This window comes from Metopolophium dirhodum, chromosome 1, assembly GCF_019925205.1.
Source record: "Metopolophium dirhodum isolate CAU chromosome 1, ASM1992520v1, whole genome shotgun sequence".
Lineage (NCBI taxonomy): Eukaryota > Metazoa > Arthropoda > Insecta > Hemiptera > Aphididae > Metopolophium > Metopolophium dirhodum.
In genome coordinates this window covers 127,187,431-127,208,023 of record NC_083560.1, presented here as the reverse complement: position 1 = coordinate 127,208,023, position 20,593 = coordinate 127,187,431, and the positions used below count along the sequence as shown (strand labels likewise).

Here is a 20,593-nt window from a genome sequence, read left to right as displayed (position 1 = left end):
AAAATATTTTTATTTTTTATTTTAATGAATAATGACAATGCATTTATGGTTTTAAAGAAATGTTTTGTACAATTTATCTATGCAATTAATTACAATTAGCTATTGTTAATTATTTGTTTCATATTTATTATACTGAGGCTTTTTATTTTTATTTTTATTTTAACTAACGTATTATCTGAATGTTTGTCGCCAATTTGTTCGTGTCGTCGATACCTATCAACTCATTTTTCAAAGAAAAAGCAAGGTATTGTGATTAATGTTTATGTTCTATTTTTAGCCTTTTTTCTTAGCTTTTTGCTGCACATCCATGCTATTAACACTTTATTTTAAATTTGGCAGTATGTTTTTATTAATTTTTTTTATCATTATTTTTTATTGGTATAAAGACGAGAGTTTTAAGTTGTCAGATTTTAAAAAGGTCATTAATAATTTTTATTAATTTACTTATTTATATTTTTATGTGCATTCTGACATTCTGATCAGATCCAAGTTTAAATACAATTATTGGTTTTAATAATCATATAATTTTCCATAGCTATTTTTATTTATATTAGAACGGTGTTTATAAATAATTCTATTTCGTACAGTGTTTGGAAATATATATTTGTGATATATCATAACAATATGTAGAAAAATGTGTGAAACTCTTGATTTTTACTCAAAAATATTTGTAACATTTGTACTAAATTACCTTATATATATTATTATGAATATTATTCTAAGATTTGAACTCACATTTTTTCAATTATTATTTTGGGAAATTATTGATTTTATGTTGTTAATTTGTTTTGATACCTTAAGAACTCATGTTCAATTTTTATAGTAAATTTTCATTATTTTTACAGTCCTTTTATTGGTAGTACAATCACACATTGAAATTGGTCAAGGCGTGTGGTATGTTGATATTTTATTTTCTCATAATTTTTATTACATTAAAATAAAAATCATTACTAGTTTATTTTGTTTGGTCTTATAATACAATTTTTTTTTATAATATTTGAACATTGCTAATAATATCAATATACAAATAAGTATACAAAATATATTCTAAATATTCTATCATGTTTCTGGCATTTTAAAATATATTATCCACTTAAAGTTTTAGTTCATATATATTTTTAAATAAGATTGAATAATTAAAATGGAAATAGAAAAAACGTCAAAATAATCCAACTACTCTACATGAAAGAAAAACTCAATTTGAATTTAGTTTTGAATACAGTCTATAACAGGGGTCTCCAACTTACAATTCTCCGACTCTCTGTGTCAAGTTTTTTGAACTGGCCTGCCAATCTGATATTATATCTAAGTAAATTTATTAGTTTTGAAATTATATATTTATTTTTTTGTTTAAGTATTTAAAGATCGCAATTCCAAACTTCATATTAAGTAACGTAACATATGACACATTTTTATCTTTCTTAAATTTCATTATTTACCTTTCCAGCCCTAAATGCCCTATGCCGTAACATTTCAGTTGTTGGATCTAGATAATTAAATCAATAATATTTTATTTTTTTGTTATAATTTTACTAATTATAAATTCAAGTATTAAACAGCAGTTTCAACATGCTAATATTTTTGTTTTTCATATTCTTAATTTTTTTTTATTTATATAGATATATTTATATATTTATATATATTTAATTTTTAATTTTTTTTTTAGTTATTGTATTTCTCATATTTAGTTATTGCCATTAAAGGATAATAAACAAATTTTTTTGATTAATTCTAAGATGTTCCAGTAAAATAAGAAGTAATATAAACGTTAATCACTCATTATTAAGTACTATGTGCTGTTCAAAACAATGATACATTTTATTAATTTATTTTCAAAAATGCAAAAGAATAATTTTGATTGAACTTACCTAAATATTTTTTGGCTAGGTGAGTTATTTTATTACTTTTTCTGACAAAAATTCTACTGATTGAAATTGAAATAGTAAATAATGATTTACATGATTTACACCCTTATAAATGAAATGCTGCTAACATTAATGATGTTTAAATACAATTTGTGCTTGATTGTTATTGTGTATTGCACTGTTTTGTCTTATGAATATATAATATATTGCTATTAATGAAAATGTTCATTCAATTATACGGTATATTTTTTAGTACGGTTTGTTTATAAAAATTCTCGTGATGCTTTATTTTTTATTTTTTATACAATAATTTTAAAATTTAACAATTCATTATTACTTTGAATGTTGGTTTAAGAATTTGGCCTTTGATGTTTGTTGTGTTATCATTACTATTGTTCATTATGTTTGTGTATCATAATAAATTAATAAATGTTTATAGCAGTATGATTCTTAGTCTTGTAAAATATTGATATTAACATTTTATTAAACTAATTGTCAAGATGTTTCATAAATTTATGTAATATCCTATTCTCAAAATATTTTCAAAGTGACTTGAATTTCATATTTAATTGTGGTTTAAACATTCAATATGCCATAATCATGGATTTAATTTTTAATACAAAAAATGTTGGCAAATGTTTGTTTGTAGCTTTATTTACTCTGCATTATTGCTTAATAGCATGAATCTGAGTAACATAAATAATATAATAATAATAAATATTTATAACATTCTGATGCTTTTGTTATGCTTTTTTTCATTAGAAAAAACCCAGCACTTCCCCACAAGAGGTCTCTATACCTCTTGGCGATATATCATCTAAGGAGTTGTCATTGTTACCTTCTAACAAGGTAAAGTTCTATTCTTTGCTTAAATAACTATTCAATTTATTTATTTATTTAATTTGTTTAAACAAATTTTGTATAATTTTTTTAAAAACATAGTTCTAGCTAGTTAATGTTAGTATTATAATAGTACGTTTTCACAAATTTATGAGTTGCAATTACGATTATCTACATATTTTCCTCCTTTTACTGCAATCGATTTGTGATACATAAGTGATCATACCAATTTTTAATCAAAAATAATTGCTTGTTATTAAATTTTAATTATCATGCTGTTTTTTTGGGAAAACGTTCTTAATATTATTACTTAATAAATTGCTCTTTATGTTTCTGTAAATTATAACTTATGATTTAATTTATATTACCTACTTTATTTATGTCATTTTAAAAGATCAAGCGAGGTTGTTTACTTAAATTTTAAATTGTTTCATTTGAAACCACATAGGCTAAGCCTGGTAACAAATAAAAATAGTACAATTGCTGTTATTTAATAGATGTTATAAATTATTTTAATCATTCTTAATATATCACCTACTATTTTGATTTAAGTAAACAAAGCTTTCTATGATAAACTGATGTTTAAATATTATTCGTTTTCTGCCCAGTGATGTCCAATAATGTAAACAGTGTGCCTGTTGCACATTTCTAGACTTCCAATGCTTTCAGATTATCCAAGACGCCTGTAAACTTTTGTAAGTTGTACTATGCAAATTCATTTATCTAAAGAGATTTTTGTTAAATGTTTGCACACATTGCACAGTACAATATTGTTGTGGTGGGATTTACTAAATATAATATTAAATCACTAAAATGTTTAAATAATATTTTGTCGTATATTTTGGTACTATTATAGTAATACAATAACAATTTAATAACAATTAAAGCTTTTTCAATAATAATTTTTGAAAAAATTGTATGGCGTTATCGAATAAATGGTGCAACAAACAGACAGAACATTTTTGTACTTTTTAATTATATTTTAAATAGATTTGAATATTGTGATTTAATTATATTAAAATATAATTTTTTTTCACTTCAATAATTATATCTGTGTTTTTTCACGGCAGTGGCCAGTTTTTGCTTGATAAATGTGTCACTTATTGGGATCACTGAATTAATTTTAATTGTTTTATGATTGTTTAACCATTTGTAATACAAATGCAATGTATTGCACAAGAAATCATAATGTGAAAACAATTTCCAGTTTTTCTTTCACCAGAGTCGCTCAATAATCATCACAATACTTATTATTAAGTATTGATTATTAGAAATAAATGTAATTATTATGATGAATGTTAATATATCAATATTTTTTATTATGCCTATTGAAAATAAATATTATACAGTCTGTTTTCATTTTTTAAAACTTAAGTAATTTGTGTTTAATTAAAAAAATGAAAACAAGCTTGTCAGTTTTTGAATGTTGACTTAATATACTATTTAATGTATAGTATTTATATTTTATTCTTTACATGTACGTAATACCATAATTATAATATGTTTGAATGTATTCTTTTCTTTTTTATATGTTATTGTAGGTATATAACTATTATTATTATTCATGGTTGATAAATTATGTAGTAAATAAGTTAACTGAAATATTAATATTAGTTTAATGTAACTTAAGATTTAAAAAAAATATATTATATTGTAACTTATTAGTATTTCAATTTAATTTTAGCTTTTAACAGGTGATGGTTTCATATTAGAAAACAATGCACAAATATTATATTTTTATAATTTTTTTTTAACATTTTAGGATGAAGTAAAAGAAAAAACTGAAGGCAGTCCAATTCTTTCCCATTTAAATGGTTCACCAAAGAAAGCTGTTGGTTTCATAGGTGCCATCAAAATTCCTGTATGTATATTTTAACATTTTTCTTATTTAAATTAATTTATGGTCTATCTTTTTATATTTCAGGGTGTAATCGAATTCTCCATGTGTTTATTCTTTGCAAAACTTGTCAGTTACACTTTCCTATACTGGTTACCAAATTATATTAAGTATTCTTGTAAGTAGATGTTAATCCATTACCCATTACTATAAATGAAATGTTATATAATTTACATTTTTCTGTAGCTACCTATAGTCCTTCGCAAAGTGCAGATTTGTCAACCTTGTTTGATGTTGGTGGTATTTTTGGTGGAATTGCCGCAGGAATATTCAGTGATATGTTTGGAAAAAGTGCATGTACTTGTGCAGTTATGTTGTTTTTGGCTATTCCATCTGTAAGTATAATCCCTAATTTATTTTGTCCTCAAATTTTGAAGAATAAAATCATTTTGTTTTCAGCTTTATGCCTACAATTGGCTGTCATCGGTCAGTTTAATTGTGAACATTGCATTATTGGTGGTTGCTGGTGGTCTGGTTAATGGACCATATGCACTTATTACTACTGCAGTATCTGCTGAATTAGGAACACACAGTTCTTTAAAAGGAAATTCCAAAGCATTATCTACTGTTACATCTATTATTGATGGCACTGGGTCAATTGGTATACACATAAAACTATTAGCTGTTCCTTGTTATTACATTTGAGTGTAATCAAATCATTAATTTATTTTTATTTGTATTAAAAATTAGGGGCAGCTGTTGGACCCCTTCTAGCCGCTTATATATCCGACCTTTTTGATTGGACAAGTGTTTTTTATATGCTTATGGGTTCCAATGTACTTGCAATATTGGTAAGTTTGTTAAATTATTCCCTAATTATTATGATCATAGTTAGCTCCAATGATTATTATCGTAAAAAACTATCCATATAAACTTAGAGACTAGGTTTTTATGTTTTTACATAGTTTTACTAAGGTTATTCAGTATCTATATAGTATAATTTTGGTGAGGTTTCTTAAAGTTAAAAAAAAAAATGCAAAAATGCATAATTAGATGTTAGAAAATATTTTATACATAATGACATATTTTAAAAATATTTCTATTTGAACAACAAATAATAGGACACTTTTTAAAAGAAAATATTGTAAATAGAATTTTTGATTACGTTTTCAATTTTAATACACAGTGCAGTGAGTTAAAATTAGTACAAATTAGAAAAAATAAATTACAATAAAAATCTTTTATTTATAACATAAATTTAATATTTTTATTTTTATTAATAGTTTATATTTAATAATAATAATAAAAAAAAATTAAATTTCAACTTTTAATTACAAATAACTACGTAACACATATCATTTAGTATTAATTTTTTGTGCATGATATATTGTGTATCCTTAAGAGGACGCTACTCAGATATTTGATGTCTCCAAATTACAAGTGCATAGTTACATTGTACACCTTGAGCTGGCCATTTTTTAAAACTAGATTGATGTGACAAATGTAATATATGTTCAAAGAATCTAATATGTGCATGTAATGGAGATAATCTAAAAGACATTGTATTGTGGCTTATAGTTTTATTTGCAACTTTATCAATATTGTTCATTTCTTTTGGAAATTCTAAACATATATAACATTTTATAAGAGATTGATTATCTAATAGAACGTTACAAATTTACGACATACTAAATTGTTCAAAAAAGTGTACTTTTTAATATTAAATGAGTGGTCACAAGACAAAATATAACCTATCTTATATCAATAACACTATCTTAATGACCTATAGTGTAAATCCAGATTAAAAAAAAAAAAAACAGAAAACTATAATTAGAATTTTTTTTAAATTTCCAATTTTCACTAATTTTAGCTAACTGTGAACTGCTTGTGTTAGCAGTGTTAGTATGATACATTTTTTCTGTAGAAAATTATTCTAAGTAAAACATATAGATATTATGCTATATGAATATGTTATATTTTCATAAATTGTTTCCATTTAATTGATTTATGAAATATATTTGTCGAGTAGTTTTAATTGTTTATTTTGATTATGTTGTAATTTTCTTTACATATTTAACATATTATTACTGTTCTATTGTCTAAGACTTAAGTTTTAACACTTAAATCATAATGCATATTATAACTATTAATTTATTTATTTTTTGTATAAAGCCGCGGTCACTCGATCATAGTAAAACGCGATAGTTGCTTTCGCGACAACGTACTGTCGTTGTACGAACACCGCGATAGTTACTATCACCCTATCTACCATTAACTATCATGCATTCATGATAGTTCTATCACAATAGCAACTATCGCGTTTCTCTATCATCGTGTGACCGCGGCTTAAGGGTTAAAGAATATTAAGAGAATATTTCTCTATATTTTTTACTGCATAAATACATATTATAATATCATCATTTATTAGAACATAAAAATCTGGTCTCCACATATTATAATCATATATGTATACAAATATTTTGTTGGCTGTAACAGTATAATATATATATATATACATGCTCAGTAATGGATGTCTCCACGAAATAGTATTAAGGCTTCTTTGATTTTAGTTTTTATGCTTAAGTCTTAACTAATATTTGAAAATAATAATTATTATTTTTCAGTTGCTTACACGACTGGTCAAGCGAGAACTCCAGAATGTTGGCTAGCTCCAAAATACCCTATAACTGATAAGACTTATATGAAGAATGAAACATATTAGTTTGTAAAATGTCCTTGCCATCATGCAGTTGGTTAAAAGAAAAAGAAATACACAAGAATTAACTTTTTGTATGGTTGTAATGTATATTTTAGCTCCTAAGTAATATTTATTTGTATTAATATTAAGTTCTTCGTTCCATTTTTATCTCTTAGAGATTTAAAATAGTTTCAATTTTATTATTATTATAACTTTTTCTTTTTTTTACACTAGTGTATTTTTCTTTGTTTAATATTTTGTTTCTCCCAAAGATTAACAACATGATTTACTTTTTTTTTAAATTTTTATCATAACCGATTGAATGACAAGACAATATCATCTATACAACTTAACTTTTTTATATACTATACGTTGTGATCTGTGATCTTGTAACATTATGTATACTGCTCACTGGTATGATCTAGATACCATTATAATTATTTAGAGTTGTGCTTTGTATGACATATCGTTGGATTGTTTTAAATTCTATTGACGTAATTCCGTGTTAAAAAATGGAAAATATTTTATTTTTTTTTTTTTTAAAAACAACAAAAAGACTGCGGTTATTAACTATTATTATTGGTGTCTTTTAATGATGCCCAAAAAATTATTATCTTATATCAATAGTAGGTATTTTATTAATATAATATGGTATATATATGTGTGTGTGTGTGTATGTGTATATATATATATATATATATATAATATATAGAACTTTTTTTACATATTGTAATGATATGATCGATAAATTTAATTTTATTACTAAAAATTATACTATGCATACCATAAAGTAATAAAATATTACATAAATTGTTATGTAACACTAAAAAAAAAAATTAAATGTTCGATTACTTAATACTATTCATGTAACATAACATAATATATAATTATAATATTTGTAGTTAATATTATACAAAAATAAAATCTTGTTTCTGATCACTTTGATTTGAGGACATGTATTACCATCCCGATAAACGCGCATTGTGCCATCCTGTGCATCCAATAAAATCTGAAATGAAACAAAATGTTGATATTATAATAGTATATTTTTTAAGCAGACTGTTTACTCGTTTTTATGTGATTGTAAAAAAAATAACATTTTCTTCATTTATACCTTTGGAGTTTACTCAACGCTTGAGGGATGGTCGACGGTGGATCTTTGAGTACGTAGTTCCGTATGCCAAACACATAGTCCTTGACATATGTGTCCCACACCACTTGGGTGATGTCCACGGGAAATGTACGTCGGTCAACAAACGAGATGTCTTTGTTGAGCTCCTGGATGTTCTTGCTGATAAAATCCCACTGGTGAAGTGCAAAAAATTCTCCGGTTCGTGCTGCCATTTTGAAACGTCTATAAATTTTCAACATCCTGTGGAACAGCACACATTGTATTAGACACCGTTTTTAAGATTGTTAGCATCACTCAGAGACTACCTTTCATTCTTATGCTTAAAATATTTATTTATAAATCTTATGCAAGAATGAAAGCAAATAACCTCTTTCCCACCCACGCCACAAAAAAATTTGTTGAAATTTATCACATTCTAAATTGGTGTATTAGGTTTAGTGCTTACTCATATTCCAAACTAGTTACTGATAGCTTTGGCTTAAAAACTATGGTTAACCGTTGAATAGAGCATATTATAAAAATCTGAGTGTAGTTTAAAATTGACAAATTTCCATAATTATCATTGAATTTATCAATACCAAAGTAGGTAATGAAAATATATTGATATTAAAATGAATACAATTTGACAGAAAAACTAGTTATAATTCATACTCCCATGGAAGCCAATCGAAATAAAAAATTCAAACATTGTCAATGATCATTTTGTTAAACTTTATTTTTATGCATTATAAAATATTATTATGTTGACCCATGTTTATAGATATTGACAAATTTCAGCAAATGTATATGGATTTTAAAATTTAAAATTTAATCTGATTAATATTTATTATAAACATTAAACATCGTTTATTTTTCCAACACTGCTTTAAGGCCTTAAGCTTAATAGTGTACAATTTGTTTTGCGATATAGCTTTGTATGTTTGTGTACATTGGTATCAAACTTCAAGGCTTAAAAATAAATTTGGGTAGAAAAATTGACAAATTGTCAAAATCCTGTCACATAAGTCATAAAGAATAACCCAACGATGTCCGAATAACCCGAATGAATATCAATTATTAAGGGGCTAAGGATAGGCAATTCTTTCTACATACAAATATGTTCGATGTGTTTAATGAATGTAATTAGTGTTAATACAATAATACATATTCTAATACCACCCCATATAGGTTGGTAATAAACATAATCAATATAGTAATGATAATAAGGATTAGACCCATGCTAGGGTGTGCATTATTGTCGAATTAAATTTGAAACAAATTTTCGACAGTTTACGAATATTAGGTAATAATAATTTCAACTGTGTCTTGTTAGAAATTATACACTGGGCAATAAACATATTTTAGAAAACTATTTTCAATTTTCTAACGTCTTATCGTGTCGAAACACTTACAAACTAGGTAGGTGTTATAATTTTCCATTTTTAAATGTCTTATATAGTAATAAGATTGTAATGTAATATTATGATCGGCACGGCCAGTGGTAACTCAAAGCATTAACTAGTTAGAAAGTTACTATTTTGCTAACTTTCTAACTAGCTATTTTTCAGTTTATCGGAAACCAAACACAATACACATCATACAACAAAATGTAAAATATCGTTGAATTTCTTATTTAACGTTTTAATTTTGGGTGCACATGTCGAATGATTATCAAGTGCTAGTGATCAATATTATTTAATGAAAGACGTTATTCAATCAGTAACAAAACTTTGAAAGATCACTAATAATCAACTTTAATCTAGGTATATGTTTCTAAAAAAGTTTGTCTTATGAAACTTATCATTATTTTTATTGATTTATTAATTTTTAACTCGCTGTTTTGAAAGGAAATAAACTTTTTAATACCAGTAATTCAATATTGGTAACGGTTTTCGACAGTGACCTGATTTTAATGTTGCAATGGTAGCTAGTAAAACTATAGGAGGGAAATCGTGTAAAACTTATCTATAAGTTGTGACATACAATATATCTACCTTTAATTAAACCTTATCACTGTAATTTAGTTGGGTCCCAGAACAAAATTATGGTGGGGGGGGGAGGGCACCGTTAGCATTTTCCGACTAAGCAATCGTCAAATTCGGTGGTTTTCGATTGGTTTAATTTCAAATTGTTTTGATATACACAAATAACCATTGATAACTAATGGTTACTAATAAAACTTCTAATTTTAATACTGAAATGTTAAGACGCCTAATAACCAGTAAGTACCTGACTTTTTTCTAATTTTACCTATATTTTTCATCTCAACTATAGGTTCTAATTTACTTAACCTACTTGAAATCTTTGAAAACTTCCAACGTAGATTTTAAATTCTATTCTATTGTATTATGGCTGACTCCACTTTTAGATTCTGAGACCATTGTCAATCCATTTTGATAATCTCGTTGTATAATAGAAGATCTTTTTTCAACTAACCTCAGAATAGTTTATCGCCGTACGCAACGACCTATCATTGAATTAAATTGTTTTACACAGACGTAACTATTATACCTTACACGCAGTAACTTAATCAATTGTGATTGGTACACTATCGACACTTAGGCACTACTGTACAGCAGAGCGGTTACCTATTTTCCTCCGCATTTTTTTTAAGTTTATAAAAAACGCCCGACTTTGCCGGACTTGTCGTAGCGGTAACCACAACGTCATAATGTTACCTACTGCGGATACACCTAACTTGACGAAGTTAATGCAATTGCAACACTCACATGGGCTTGGAGCCGGTGAGCCGTAGTACGATGTCCAGCACGAACGCGGGGACGAAGTGGAAGAGGATCTCGCACAGCCTGTGCACCATGCGGTTGGTACGGAACGAGAAGCCCGGATACCACTGCAAGTACTTGGACGGCGCGGTTAGCGAGTGGTACTGGCACAGGTTACCAAGCTCTTCCCAACGGAGCGGGTTCAGTGCTCCGGAAGTGCAGTTGTATACCCGGACGGCGTTTTGCCTGAAACACACATAGGTACACGCAATTAATGTCCACTGTCGGTTATAATCGGTTATTATCGATTGACAGGTGTACAAATATTATACAAGTGCATATCACTGGTTTATGAGCCACGATACATACATTATGTTTATTAAAATTCGAAACCTATCTTTATACAACATTAGGTACACCTATACAAGAGGACGTCAGTTTTCGATAGGTGTGTATTATAGGTGTGTACACTTAATAAACAAAGGTATATAAGGATCGTGAAATCTGAAATGTGGAATGGAAATACATTTTTTTACAAAAAATATAATTTTAGTAAGTACTTACTTCCCTACACGAAATTTGGTAATAATAAAATAGTCCATTGGGGAGGGAGGGCTAAGGCCCTGGAACCGCATTTGAAGTCTGATTTTAAGCAATTAATATACTTGTTAGTGAATAGTGATAGATTATAGTAATAGTAATAGACGATAAAACACTTGAAAAGGAAACGACAGACAACAATATTTTGAAAGATATCCAACCCAACATATGGCCTATAAATAGGTTTGATATGTTTTTTTAACACACTAGTAAAACTTCACACAGAGGTTAAGTTGCGGTCAATTGAAACAAAAAATTAACGAGTCTAGAAATGATTTAGTTAGGTATAGAGCAACTTAACATTACGAAAAAACTGTTATTAAGAACTGATATTAAGAATATTGTTGAAAATTGTGAGGTATGCATGAAATACAGAAATAATTATTCAAAAGAACCTTTAATACCACATGATATACCTCGAATACCTTGGTTTAAATTAGGAACTGATATATTTCACTTTGATAATAAAATATATTTATTAGTGGTTGACTATTATTCCAAATTTGTAGAAATTGCACATTTAACATCAGGATTCACAAGTATTTCTGTTATTCAACACCAAAAATCAATATTTGCCAGATTTGGAATACCATCTTTAATAGTGTCTGATAACGGTCCACCATTTAGTTCATCGGAATTTAAACAATTTATGCGTGAGTGGGACATAGAGCATGTCACTTCAAGTCCAAATTATGCTCAATCTAATGGTTTAGCTGAAAGATCAATACAATCAATAAAGAAATTGTTAAAAAAATGTAAAGAAAGTAAAACTGACATAAATATGGCTCTAATGCATCATCGAAACACTCCTAAAGGAAATTTATGTTCTCCATCTCAACTCTTAATGTCAAAATCAATTAGAACAAAATTACCTGTTACTATAGATTACTTAAAACCCTAAATAACTAAATTAAGTGATCATCAAAATAAAATAAAAATAAAAACAGATAAAATGGCTAATTATTATAATAAATATACAAACATTTTAAAACCTCTTACAGTTGGTGAAAAAGTTTTATTTAAACTAGTACCAAATGGTCCTTGGATTAATGGTAAAATAATTCAAATTGGTAAATATCCTAGATCTTATATAGTTCAAGGTGAAAAAGGGGGTAATTACGGAAGAAATAGAAAACACTTAATAGCTTCTTCTTTAACCACCTCTAAAACTAATAATTATGAACTTGATACACAACCTAACTTAAATTTAAACATAGATAAAAAATTTACTCGTTCTGGTAGAATGATAGTTAAACCTAAGCGGTTAGACTTATAAGCCATAATTATTATGAAGCAATTACATATTATACTATTTGTTTGTTTATTATCTTTATATATATATTTGTTCTTGTATAATTATGTTTATTATTATATAATTTTTTTTTATTATTTTCTTCTTGTATTATTATTATTATATTTTTAAAAAAAGAAGGAAAATGTTATGATAAGGTAACACTGTAATTCACGATTATAAGTGATTAATGTTTTATCAGTACTAGTCTGGTCTGTACACTGTCTGTGCGATGTTCACCATTTGTAAAGTACATTTTATGTCAAATAAAATAAAACATACCAAAATGTTAAGCGGTACTTCATTCATGATATTCAAAATACAACAGTTATATGCCTTAAAATGTTTGGATTTCTAATTTTTATCGGTGTTTGGGAAATATTTTAATGAATTGTCTATAACAATTTTGTATTCATGCATCATTATCAAGGAAAACCTACGAGTTAATTTGTATTGGCATAAAGGCATTTAAATATATTATATGCTTACTTTAAATTACAATTTTTTTAAATATCTTTAAAATTGCCTATATTAAACTATTAAACTCCTTAAAAAATCTTTTCAAAAATGTACTGAATATCAAATTAAAAAAGGGATATTATAATTCCAGCTTTGCATAAAATAATTGGAGTACGTTCATAATTTAAGGTTCTCTTAGTATCAATAAATTATTACCCTTAGATTCATTCATTGGTAACAGTAAAAATGTTTAGCTATAGATACAATATATTTTACACGTGTAATAAATTAGCGGTTATTTATGAAATTTCGAAAATTACATAAATCAAATATTCATAAGATCATAAGTGCATTATTCAACTAAAGGTATTAAATGCTTTTAATTTAACCTTTCATTCACTGGTTAAAAATATTAGAAACGGAAGATAACACAAGGTTTGGTTTGACCGTAAGAAGACATTTTTGATAAATTATTTTAATACTTTTTTCATAATATTATGTGGTTACAGACCTGGCAGATAATATAACTTTCGTTCTAATCATTATTAAAAATTTTTTTTTTTGTTTATAATTTATAGTCAGTTGTGCTACAGTTACACGTATAAAATAAAAAAGTATTTTTATTTTTTAATACTGAACATATTAAATTTTAAATTTGATATACATTTTTTTGGAAAAATTATAAATAGTCAATTTGTAAATGTGATTAAAAGAACATTTTTGATGATAAAAATATGTATCCAAGTCAAGTGGTATATTTATTAGATTCTTTTTAAATATCAATCTTTTTTTGAGTAAATTAATGAATTTAGAACGTAAAAATCTTTTTTCAAAATATAATTATTCTTGGAAATTTCGTAACATTAGTATATTTCTTAAATTATTTACTAACCATGTAATTTTTACAATTTTTGGCATACGTTTAAGTAGCATAATTTTTTTTTGTCTCGGGTCTTCCGGTTACACTATATGGAAGCTATGGTTTTTTTTTTGTCATTTAAATCAAACGTTTAAAAATTATATAAAATGCATTAATTGTATTAAAATAACTAGGATCTTATTTCTATGTTTTTAGTGTGTATATTAAAATTACTTTTAATAACGGTGTCATCCCCCGCACCCGAATCCGCGACTAATATATCCCATTTATATATGAGTCTCTGGTGCGAACGATTATAATATTATAATTATCAATTAATTATATATAATATAAGCGTCACGAAACGTTTCGCAGCTACGTAGTAATTTTATATATCACAATTCGAGGATAAATACGATGGAGGAGGATAGATGATTTTGAAACACTGTCACCGAAAGCACTTATAACGGACGGACGCTTCTAGAAAAAATGGTACCATCTAATATATAATAATAATATATAACTATTATATTTTAATATTGTATTACCGACGCCGGACTGCCGCGGTGCTTTTATCGGAGAACAAAATATTGTTTGTTTAATATTAATATATATATATACGTACAATGACAAGGGACCACTAAAACTAATACCATAGACATGTGTTTGTAGACACTCATCGTAGGTGAAACGTATATATAAAGATGCGTTGATTATAGCTTTTGCCGACTCATGTCCATATTTCTATTATGGTTAAAGTTTTTAATATAATATGTTTTCATATTTCTAGTAGTACAAGGATGATGGGAGTTTGCAGGACGATTATTTTCGATGTTTATTAATTAACCTATAATGTACAGAGAGAAAATCAGTCGAGTCCGATATGTCATTATCGTGGGAAGAAAATGAAAGCTGCTAGAGGAGGCCGAGAGAAATATCCCTGTGTGCAAAATCTAGTTACATATCTATCACATAACAGTCGCACTGTGAAGTGAGAAGTTTATCATTTTTTCTCAGTGACCACTCAGTGACAACTCACAGACGCTTAACGCCCGGTTTTGTGAAGTTCATCTATGTGATGTCTCAAAAAGTATATAGAAGTACCATCACAATGTAACTACTATGTGATATCTATGTTAAGTGTTAGGGAATGCATTTTTATAATTCAAATGCTTATTGCAGATGTCACATTGATATCTCATTATGTGCAATTAGTCATCTATGGAACGTTACACCACTTAAATTACTATTAATAATTCAGTGAAAAAATTCAAAAAGTACGTTCGGACTTTGTACGATTTTATTGTACAAATGACCACAATTTATTTCCGCCGATCCGGGAATCGATCTTGCTATCCTAACGTACCTAGCCACAAGCCTAACCTACCGGGACACTACTGAGTTAATGACTATAGTCGAACCTCGTCTATTTAAATTGTTTCAAATTGCAATGATAATTTGTGCATTTCATATTATAGGTACCAGCTCTAAAATCAACGGTTGTGAGTTACATTCCCTTCAGTGGTATACGCAGTACGTAGGAGTTTTAAATTTGAAGTGGGAGAATAAAATTAGGTTTTAAATAACTAAGTGAACATACTATATTATATGATATATGAATGCACCTTGCTTATAAGACTAATAAAATCAATAATCATAAATTATTGATAATGTATTAGGTAGGTAGGTGAAATAGATGAAATGACACACAAAATTAGTATTATGCTTGGCCTCTCACAATGCTTACACCGTACTACCGTAGTAGGTACTCTTAAACCAATATAATATACTCTTGATGTAAGTACCTCGTATCTATGGCTTATAAAAGCAGAGTAAAGTACGGCCACATACACTACTAGATATTATACGTATAACATTGAATTTAATGTAGAAAATTTAAATAAACATTATTTAAAACAAATAATACCTTTATTAAATCTTAAAAACAATATATCAATATAAATTATTTAGATATTGAAATATATAATATGATGAACAAAGAATACAAAATAAATTCAATAGTACCTAAATATCATATTATACAAGTTATTACAGTTTATTGTTTAATGTTTATTATATAAAATATACATTAAATTAAAATATAGGTAATAACATTATGTAGTATGCAACAATGCCATAGCTATTGACTTATTATTACTAATTGGAAAAGAAAAACACTTGTACTTTATTGATTCTATATCAATTGATATTAAAGGAGGTTTTGGGATTATATCATGTATATAGTACATTTTAATTATATCTGATGAAATAGGATTTTGAAACATAGGAAATATGTTATATTTGATTGCTTCAATTTTAATTATACCGTTTGAGAATTGAATGATATTTATTACTTTTACTATGCCATGGTCTTTTATGTAAACAAAATTATCTTTTAAATTTGTTGAATTTAGTACATAGTTGTTTAAGATAATTTCTTTATAGTAAGTTTCATCAATTGATCTATTAACTAAATATTAAAATGTTTATAATTAGGTACAACTTAAATTTAATACAGTAGGTAGTACCTACGCCCAATTTGTATAAACACATTAATATTTAATATTTATGTATATTTATTTATCATAAATATTTGGTGCCTACATAATAGATAGCTCAATTCAGAAATATCTAAGCTAATAATTACAAATATAAAGATAAGCTTATACAATTATACATAAACTATATAATAAAGTGGCCAGACGTGCCCATAATAAATGTATATAGTAACCTAGTATCTGTATATCTCCTATTTTAATTTTATTAACCTAGCCATCCTATTTGAAATAACTTAATAGGTTGGTACATAATATATTAACTAAAAAAATACCAAATATTTTGAATTGTAAAAGTAAATAATAATTACATGTTTTGAAGCCATGTTTTAGTAGATAGTATCCACAAATAACAATTAACAAACTATAGTAAAATAAACTAATACGTTGTAAACTTGTAACTTCAATATAACCAAATGTAGTAAGTAGATAGAATACGTTTTTCACTTTTTCGGGACTGTGAATATAACAAATAACAATAGTACGGTACTAACGACTGACTGACTGTAACGACTAGTAACGTCAAAAGGACTAACGAGTCTTTCGCAGGACGCTATATACTACAACACTATGGTACAATTTGAAATTCCACGGGAAATGCTCATCGGTTAAAAATAATTGTTATGGACTTTTCCTTATCACTTATCAGCAATAGCCAATAGGTATCGTTTGTTCGTGTATATTTTATGATATTATATAATTATACGTCATGTATGATATAATATGTAATGTTAATTTTTCTAATATTATTTAAACTATTAATAGTTTTTCGATAAAAACCCGGTGGATTCATAAATATCACATTATATTAAAATTATATATATATATGTATGTATATATATATTATATATACACTGAGTTAGAATTTCACATATTAAAAGTCGTTGTAACTTCTTTGTGAAGTTACATATTCATATTATAATTAACTATTGACACCAATTAATAACTTCTACCAAACTATACTTATTGTATTCACATATACCAATTGTTGTGCGACGTAATATAGATATCGCAATATAATAATTTTTTCTCTAAATCTATATGATGGCACATAGATGTTACGGTGTGATGTCACTTTTGAGAACAAAAACAGACATCACATAGATTTCATTATCATCTTATTGCACGTAGGGATAGCGTTATAATATATTATGTCTGTATGAAATTTTTTTAGAATAAGTTAATGAAAACATTGAGATAGTAAATCTATACACGGTGACTGTTGGGCATTATATATAATATTGAAATTGAAATTATGTTGATACCCAGTGGCGTAACTGAGTAAAAACTAGGGAGGGGGAGAAAACTAATAATTTATTTACCAAAATCATAAGTCCATATCGTATTTATTTGTTTTTTTACATAAGTCAAAACTGATTTTATGGCTTTGAGAAAATCGTAAGCAAGTGCCTCCCTGGCTACCTCCACACAAAAAACATATTATACAACTCTATTGATACTAATGATTCGATTATTAAAATCAAGAGGTTTACAATCAACCACATTTGTTTACAGTCCAGACACTTACACATATAAGTACAAAACTAGGTAGGTAGTACCAAGATATTGGGTGAATTTAATTCGAACGATTCATCGTAATCATCCTATTATATAGTAAGAAATATGTATTTTTAAACTTTAAATAACTTTTTATTACAATATACTACCCACATTGCAAAGCGAATGCTAAAAAAGAACCTGTAACTTGGAATAAATTAAAATGGTAACAATGCGATAAAAAACTTCAGCTGGAATAGCTTTCTATATCTGCGTATTCATTTGAATGATGTAGAACATTTTATGGAATTAAAACTAGGGAGAAGAAGCCTTGGGAAATCAACATAATATGCAAAGTAAATCTATTCGTAGAAACCACTATAAATGCTATTGAAAAAAAAAAAGATTTGAAATTCCTTTTACTATACCAACGTTAATCATAATAGCAGTCAATATTATAGAGAAATAATACTAATATTTCATCAATTTAGTCTCAGGAAACCCAAAAATCTCTGATAATAATAAAGACGGTTTAATTTATTTAGAACTTTAGAAGTACTTAGGTATTTTTGTTTATTGGGTATCTTGTTTGTCAAGATGTATTACAATTAAAGAATTGAAAACATTTCATGTACAAACGTTATATACAATTTGATCTAATCATTGAGTTCTGATAAAATACAAGTTGCTTAGTTATTAAAATAAGTATTATAAAGTAATAAAATAAAATTGATACGGTCAACATTCAAAAGTACGATTCCTCAATCGTTATCATCATTATTATTTTTTTTTTTTTTGAAGGGTTACATTTTAAAATTGGATGCAAAATACCAATACTGTAGACAAGGAAAAGTATAATAATTGAGGTGCGACTAAGAATCAAACAGCGCGCTACTCTGACGCAGCGAACCAGTTTTTTCTCTCAATTTTTGTTAGACATATATTACTTATCAATTATTATTAATAATTCGACTAATCTGGGCATTTTATTTTGTAATTTACCTGTATGTGGCCGTGTGCCAGGCAGACGTTATTAGCGTGTTCACTAGAATGTCGACAGGTATGATGTCCACACGGAGTTTCTGGTCGCACACGATGCTCCTGATTGTGCCCCGTCCTATCTCCATCATGATTCCTGTGATGCCACTCATGTTGTCTACCCACCCTTCGAACGGTTCTCTCCAAGCAGCGGTCACTGAGAACATAATTTAAAAACAGCACCGTCATTTTTGTTGCATAATACTGTCGCAGTACCCTTTAAATCAGTGTTTTTTTTTTTAAGGTTTCGTTACTAGCAGACCACAGACGGCAGTTTTAATGTTATTCCCCAAGAAAAATGTAAGCTAACCAATTGTAAGTAGATACATTAAAAATGTAAATACCATTTTATAAGTATTTTACAAGTGATTCGAAATCATTGCCGTTGTTGGTTATTGCATAAATTACAAAAAAAATTATGTTAAAAAACAAATGTAGGCGCAGATAAATTGTTATTATTGCTTCTAGTGCGTTTTGGCGCTAATACACTTTATCATAATTGAAAAAGGATAATGTTTTTAATAAAATGACAAATCTGTTTTTGAATAAAACATTTAGTACTTATTTTACAATTTATGGTACAAAAAAATCTTTTTTCCTTATAATTAAACAGCTGTCACTTTTTTGTTATACCTATAGTTAATATACTCTCTTATACAAAATGGATAAGTCATAATGTTTACTTTGAAATTTAAATTGTGAAACTTGTGATTCATTCGATTACCTATAGAATAATGATAATATGTCCTAACTGGTGCAAATCCGCAAAACGAACGGCTGTTTTGTATTTAATAAACGCACCGTGGAATGTGGACGATGGCATTTCGTACCGACTAGGACATTAATATAATGCATAATTATAAGCTATTCTTTGTAGGTGTGTTTTTTTAATAAGAAGTCTCGCTACTACCGTCAATTTTAGTTCAAAAGTTTCGACAAAATTAAAGTTAGTTAGTTTACATGGTCTGAATTTAATTTTGAACAACAATTAATAAAAACTTGAAATATGGATTTTATCAAATCGTTATTAAACTAAAAATTAAAAACGGAAAGTGTTTTCAGTTTTTGTGTGATCTATAGAAAATATGTTCCTTCTGAACGCTTATCTTTTTTTTCAGAATTAACAACGTTAATTAATTTCAATTTTGTCAAAACGATAAGGAAGTCACCGTAAAATTCGTACCTATAGTGCATTTTATACTTTTATCGAGTTATTTCCA

General features: G+C 27.0%; 2 protein-coding genes across 7 annotated transcripts in view; one reads left to right on the top strand and one right to left on the bottom strand.

Annotated features, from left to right (window-relative positions):
- LOC132942415 (glucose-6-phosphate exchanger SLC37A2) overlaps positions 1–7,778 on the top strand; it is a 33,343-nt gene extending 25,565 nt beyond the window's left edge. For 4 of the 6 annotated variants that reach the window (XM_061010775.1, XM_061010793.1, XM_061010760.1 and 1 more), the window contains 7 exons: positions 2,628–2,714; positions 4,468–4,566; positions 4,630–4,720; positions 4,789–4,937; positions 5,002–5,203; positions 5,293–5,393; positions 7,167–7,778. In XM_061010775.1, the coding sequence (XP_060866758.1) occupies positions 2,628–2,714; positions 4,468–4,566; positions 4,630–4,720; positions 4,789–4,937; positions 5,002–5,203; positions 5,293–5,393; positions 7,167–7,211 (774 nt within the window). In that variant the 3' untranslated portion in view covers positions 7,212–7,778. The remainder of the gene's footprint in view (positions 1–2,627; positions 2,715–4,467; positions 4,567–4,629; positions 4,721–4,788; positions 4,938–5,001; positions 5,204–5,292; positions 5,394–7,166) is intronic. The other 2 variants (XM_061010785.1, XM_061010802.1) reach the window with 1 other exon arrangement.
- A 187-nt stretch (positions 7,779–7,965) lies between these two features.
- The window catches only part of LOC132942439 (putative fatty acyl-CoA reductase CG5065), a 52,604-nt gene continuing 39,976 nt past the window's right edge, over positions 7,966–20,593 (bottom strand). Inside the window, exons 5-8 of the mRNA XM_061010816.1 lie at positions 19,338–19,530; positions 11,081–11,320; positions 8,355–8,612; positions 7,966–8,249 (exon numbers count right to left, since the gene is read on the bottom strand). Coding sequence (XP_060866799.1) covers positions 8,177–8,249; positions 8,355–8,612; positions 11,081–11,320; positions 19,338–19,530 — 764 coding nt within the window. The 3' untranslated portion in view covers positions 7,966–8,176. The remainder of the gene's footprint in view (positions 8,250–8,354; positions 8,613–11,080; positions 11,321–19,337; positions 19,531–20,593) is intronic.